The following is a 6,779-nucleotide window of genomic DNA, read 5'->3' on the forward strand; positions in this document are numbered from 1 at the left end:
GATCTATTTATGTTTGGTACACTGGTTTATAAGTTTCAACACTTTTTAGGCTCGATTTGTTTATTGTAAAATATTTCATAACTGCCATGGAGGCCTGGAATTTAGCATCTTTGAGAAAAATTTTATATCAACTTAATGATCAATGTTATCTTTTCTTTGGCAACTTTTAATTCTTTTTAACAATTATGAGGAGCTAAGATACATATGAACATTAGAATCTTTGTTTGGTCGGACACCAATGTACCAAACACATGGTCGGTGTTTTTGTTTACTTTTGCGACGTCCTCTAATGATAATGGGCAATAACTTGTTTTGCTTTATTTCAGGTTTTGTGACTTGAGTGTTGTTTTAGGTCCTGGGAGACCTGCGAAAGCCGATAAAATGACTATATTTGATGATGCTATCAGAGTTTTGAAACAATTAAAAACTGAAGCCGAAGAACTCAAACAAAATGATGAAAAATTGCTAGAAGAAATAAAATGTTTTAAGGTTAGTATTTTTTCAACAGTTTATAATAACTTGAATATTTCAATGTACTATGTCTTACACAAGTTCATTTATTCATGAATGCTTCAATTTTTTCTTGAGAAGTATTGACATGTAGATATTGTCATTGCTTCTAATTTCCTGTCTATTTACCTTAGCTACCATGCCAACTTACTAAAATTACCTAAAAGTATTCTTTGATGGTAATGACATGAAAACTATTGATGTTCATGTCAAATTTCCCTATTGGTTTCTTCCTTCCTATTGCCTATTTTAGTTTTGTTGTCACAAATTCCTTTTGAATTTTGAAAAGGATATTCTCAAAATTTTAGGATGATGCCTTCATATTACATATTTTAATTGTCTACAATGTAAAAATGGATATTATACAAATTTTATAATAAGATTAACTTGATGCTGAATTGATAGTAAAAATTGGAAATCTTAAGCTGTATATATTACACAAACTAAATGTCTTAATGACTTATTCCTTTTACTTTTCTTCCACTTGGATTTGCATTTCTCCCTTTCAAGTCTAAGGTACTGATTGTAGTCTGCATTCTGGATCTTCACCACTGCACGGTTTGGTGTTGATATGAATCTCTTGGTCACCTTCTTTGCCCCACAATAGCAAGTATAGACCAATGATGACAAAAGTTGCGCCTATGATGCTGCAGAACACATTGAGTAATCAATTTTCAGAACTATAACCCGTCATTCTACAGATATGTGTGTGTGAAAATGAAGCTATAAAGAAATCCTTATATTTTCAAAGGGTTGTGATGCTCACATTAGTAACTTATTTTAGGGTATAAAAATGGTAAACTAGGGGAAATATTTGTATGTTGCTCAACTAGAGGAATATTTGATGTAAATAAGGGCAAATTTTAGAGTAAATTAGTGTGTTTTACCTTTTTTTATGCAAGAGATAGTAAGATACTTAATAGGCAAGTTACCATGATAATACATAATTAGATATATAATACCAACTTCTGCACATTTTTTCTTTTTTTTTTGAAGATAAGTTTTTTGAGGGAAGATGTTCTGAAAACAGATGTTTTATATTTACATTCTTAACAACAACACTTTTATAAGTGTGGGATCTACATTAGATGGGTTTCATAACGCCATCAAGACAAAGAAGTGCATGTTAATTTGGTGAACAATCATGCTAATTTGGTGAACAATCAAGATATAATGAATTACACCCATTTTTCATTTAAAAAATTGAATATTTTTACCCACTAATTACATACTTTTATTTGTTTAGTTTTACTAGATTTGTCTACAATTTATTTATTTATATTACCTGCCGAGGTAAAGTTTCTCACCAAAGACAAAGTATGCTAAAATTGCAGCAAGAATGGTACAAAGGGGGGTAGTCATTGTAACGAAGACTGGCCCCTTTTTCTCAGTGCACCACAGCTGAATGTATATTATCAAACCAGCTATCACAATTCCCTGCCATTTGTGAATGATACTGTTAGAATTTAGAAACACTATTAGAATGTCTTCTATGGTACCTAAATTTTGTTTATAGAATTTAAAATTAAAAAGATGAGTTCCACCTTATTCTATGTCTACTTTTAGGCAAATTCGATACAACTTTCATAGGCACCAAAGAATTTTTCTATTCTCTATATTTATTTATTTTTTAAGGCAAAGGTTTTGTACTCCTAAAATACAACTAATTATATCTTACTTACACCATATAATGTGGACCACAGGTCAATGTTGAACCCTATAGTCCAAGCTGAAGGTTTATGCCCTATAATTAAGACTGTGAAAACAGCTGATTGTGCTGCTCCAACAAAGCACATCCATGTAGTAAGGGACAACTGTGCTGGATATCTTTTCAAAGTGGCTGCCTTCAAATTTCATCAATTACATCATGTCAGAATTGACAAAAACTCTAGTAATTACAATGAGATTATAAACAACTATAACCGAAGAAAAACTTATACACACATTTCTTTTATGGTATAAAAGACAATTTTTTTTACTTTTTATCAATCATTTTTAATATTCAAAAAAGATAAGATATACCAAAAAGAATATACACAAAAATAAGGGCAAATCACTTATTTAAGTCAAGGGGATCAAAAAATTACACGAATAAGCCAAATCAAAAATTGGTTCATGAATCAACCAGTTCACATTTCTATATAGTTTGAATCACCCTAATTCAAACTTCATCTACTTGTAATTCGAATCATACTGATTCGAATTACTTACACACATGCACACACTAATTCTAATCAACCTGATTCGAATTACACCCACACTAATTCGAATCAAGGTGATTCGAATTACACACAGACACGTGCACATAGTAATTCGAATTAGGGAGATTCGAATTACTCGATTTAAAAAAATTTATTATAAAAATTTAAAAATATATATTTCTCGAGTAATAACTTAAAAAAATTTATTAAAAAAATTTATAATTTAAAAATTAAAAAATATATTTTTTATTTCATACATTAAAAAAAGCTAACAAAATATTTAATTACGAGACTTCTTTAAAATATTAATGAGCTATCAATTCGAATTTCATACAATATTACGTTGCCCATTTTTAATAGTTCATGAATATTTTTTAATATATTTTTTTAATAAATTTATTTAAATTATATGGTGAGATATTATATAATTCGAATTACGCATGGGGAAGTTCGAATCACTCCGATTCGAATTATATGATGAACAATTTAAATTCTATACAATACTCTTCTGCTCATTCTTGATAGCTCATGAATATTTTTTAATAAATTTATTTAAATTATATCACAAAAAAATATTTTATTCTATACAAAATAATTAAAAAATGGCTTAAAAGATGTTAGGAGTACTATAAAAATTTGTAATATTCTAATAACTTAGGACATTAAAGAAATACTCTATATAGTCAATAATAATTTAAAAATTAAAGAAAATATATTTTTATCATGTATTTACCTAAATCACTAGAATATTACAAATTTTTATAGTACTCACAATATTTTTTAAGCCATTTTTTTTAAATTATTTTGTATGGAATAACATATATATTTTAAATTGTTTTGTATGAAATAAAAAATATTTTTTAATTATTTTGTATGGAATAAAATATTTTCTTTAATTTCTAAATTATTATTGACTATGTGGAGTATTTTATTTAAAATTTGAGTACATACATGTATTTACTAAGTTATTAGAACATTACAAATTTTTATAGTACTCCTAACATTTTTTAAGCTATTTTTTAAAAATTATTTTGCATAGAATAAAATATTTTTTGTAGTATAATTGAAATAAATTTATTTAAAAATTTTATTAAAAAATATTCATGAGCTATTAAAAATGGGCAACAGAGTATTGTGTGGAATTCGAATTGATAGCTCATTAATATTTTAAAGAAGTCTCGTAATTAAATATTTTGTTAGCTTTTTTTAATGTATGAAATAAAATAGATATTTTTTAATTTTTAAATTATTACTCGAGAAATATATATTTTTAAATTTTTAATTTTTTTTAAATTGAGTAATTCAAATCTGTCCAATTCGAATTAATATGTGCACGTGTCTGTGTGTAATTTGAATCACCTGATTCGAATTAGTGTGGGTGTAATTTGAATCAGGTTGATTCGAATTAGTGGGTGTGTGCGTGTGTAGGTAATTCGAATCAGTATGATTCGAATTACATGTAGATGAAGTTCGAATTAGGCTTATTCGAACTATATAAAAATGTGAACTGATTAATTCATGAACCAATTTTTGATTTGACTTATTCGTGTAATTTTTTTATCCTTTTGACTTATTTCGATGATTTGCCCCAAAAATAATACATATAATATTCTTCTAAAAGAAATTGATTTCCTAATTTACATTTTATTGATCACTGTGACAAAGCCATAACTTATTAAAGGGTGCAAAATACAGAACTTGAACAATGTTTACATGTACAACAAAATTTATTTATTTATTTATTTATTTATCATTACTTGATTAATAAAGATATTTTTATACATTCTAAGCCCTGAACTCAACGCTAAATAATAAATTATAAATTTTAAAATTCTAAATCTATTAGTACAAAAAAATATTGGCTGTCTCAAAATTTTGACATGTTATATTTTTGTATAAAAAAATATTAAAAGACTAATAAAATTTATTATTTTTTGTCATCATTTAATTATTAATATTAAAAAATATAAACTAAAAATATATTATTAAATTAAAAAAATTGGATCGATGATTAAAAATATAACAAAAAAAACAAACCCTGAAGCATTCCTCTTCTTTATATTAGATAGTAATAGTATAAAAAAGTATGTGTGGGAGACCAACACGTCTATTCCCCTCCCCTTCATCCCCCGGTGATGACTAGAAAGTGAGTGAGACAGGTACCTGTATGATGATTAAGACTAATACGCTTAGTATTATGGATTAAAATGAAAACCTGCATGATATACCAGACAGACCATGAAACACAGCTTATAACTGCAAGAAGAGAACCCTTGAGCCAGTTCTCATGTGCTGCAGCAGAACTCTTTCCTGGAATATGAATTACGGGACGCCACAAATTTCTCATGGTCGGTCCTTTGTATAGTGTCATTGTCATTACCCCGCTTAAGGACAACATTGTCCCTATAACTTTCGCTATTCCCCGGGGATCTCGAACATCAAGAGCCTCATACCTGATAATTTAACTCACTTCAAGTCATTGTAATATAACAAATAAAAATAATAAAATGCTGTTTTAGTGACCGAGTGCTAAATTAGTCAACATATAAAACGTTATATTTTTATTCTAAATATTTTATTTTATCTTGTTTTTATTTTTACTCAATTAAATTTTTTTGTCTAAAAATATTTTATATCTTTTTATTATTATGTTACTTTTGTTTTTAAATCACAATAACAATCCGTATGATTACCATAATTATAATTTTTGTCATTACTTAAAAAAAATTTGATTTTAGCCAAAGAACTAAAATATAATAGAACAAGATATTTGAAATAAAAAATAAAATAAAATATTTTAAATACTAAAAACGAAATTAAAACCCAATCTAAATATTTAGGTCTTATTGTAAAAGAGAAGATACAAGGATGAAGCTCAAAACTAATTGGCCAACCTTAGTACTACGGCAATGATGAAGGTAAGGGAAGCTATGACGTTGACAATGGAAGCAACAAAGGTTGGAGAAGTGTACCGCAGGCTTGCAAAGTACATATTGATTGGTACACAAATCCTGAAATTTTGTAAATTCAAAATGTTATATTTAGACATAATAATAAGTTTCAATGTATAAGCATGCATTTTGTTGTTTCTACTTACCCAACCAAGGAAAGCACAAAAATTTCCATGAACAGAGCAAATGTGAGCTTTGGTCTCTCATTTCTGTTTGAATAACAAAGTTTATATGTTATTTTCAGATTTAATTTATGATAGATTCTCTCCTATGATTAATCATATCACAGGCTTCATTGAATCTTGAAACAGATTGAATTCAATAATGTAAAATAATCAATGATTTGAACAAGCATAGCATCAATACATGTATATATAGTACCTCTCTAGAAAGAATGCAAATGGGAACATGACAACCGCCGCGACAATATGGCGGTAAGTTACATACAAGAAAGGACTCATCCCATGATTGAAGGAAGCTTCAGTGATGAAATACAAGAATGCATAGCCAACTTGGGCTAACACCATCAGAAAGTGTGGCTTGAATTCTCTGAACACAAGAACAATAGAAGATTTCTTTTGTTCCATTATAAAAGGGACCTATTACTATATGATCTCTTGATTCTTGACTATAGTTTTGATAGAACTTGGTGGAGGAGGATTATTGAATTTGAATGTGAATATGTGATTCTTAATGCATGTTTTTGGAAATCCTGTTCTTGAGTAGGACCTGAGAGTAGTAGGACATGTATGTGGAGAATACTATAAAGTTTATGTTGTATGACTCATTTTCTGCCAAAATTGCTATATGCATGATATTAGATGACATAACCAATGCAAGATTATAATAAGGCAATTTCTTTCTTTAATTAATTAAGTGGTTTGTTGTGTGGGTCATGAATTTACAGTGACATTACAGGTAGAGCCACGCACAATGCCAAATCCATTGGCTGGATATACCATTTGTGACAATAACTGTAAGTTTGGATCAAGATTCTCTAAATGTGAAAATTTATAAAGTTAGAAAGTAAATATTTAATCGTCATTGAATTAATATAGTAGGATTCATATATAACAGAAATTATAAATTTAATGGCGTTTAATCTTTCATTTTATTA

General features: G+C 27.8%; 1 protein-coding gene across 1 annotated transcript; it reads right to left on the reverse strand.

The window, feature by feature from the left end:
- Window positions 1-803: 803 nt before the first annotated feature.
- Window positions 804-6,455, reverse strand: LOC107617844 (WAT1-related protein At5g07050). Its single transcript, XM_016319713.3, has 7 exons — window positions 6,044-6,455; window positions 5,809-5,871; window positions 5,606-5,722; window positions 4,927-5,164; window positions 2,193-2,354; window positions 1,796-1,947; window positions 804-1,157 (listed from the first exon to the last, which is right to left on the reverse strand). The coding sequence occupies exons 1-7, from the start codon at window positions 6,247-6,249 to the stop codon at window positions 1,022-1,024; spliced, it is 1,074 nt and encodes a 357-aa protein (XP_016175199.1). The 5' UTR covers window positions 6,250-6,455; the 3' UTR covers window positions 804-1,021.
- Window positions 6,456-6,779: the final 324 nt, after the last annotated feature.

This window comes from Arachis ipaensis, chromosome B9, assembly GCF_059453495.1.
Source record: "Arachis ipaensis isolate K30076 ecotype BB chromosome B9, ASM5945349v1, whole genome shotgun sequence".
NCBI lineage: Eukaryota > Viridiplantae > Streptophyta > Magnoliopsida > Fabales > Fabaceae > Arachis > Arachis ipaensis.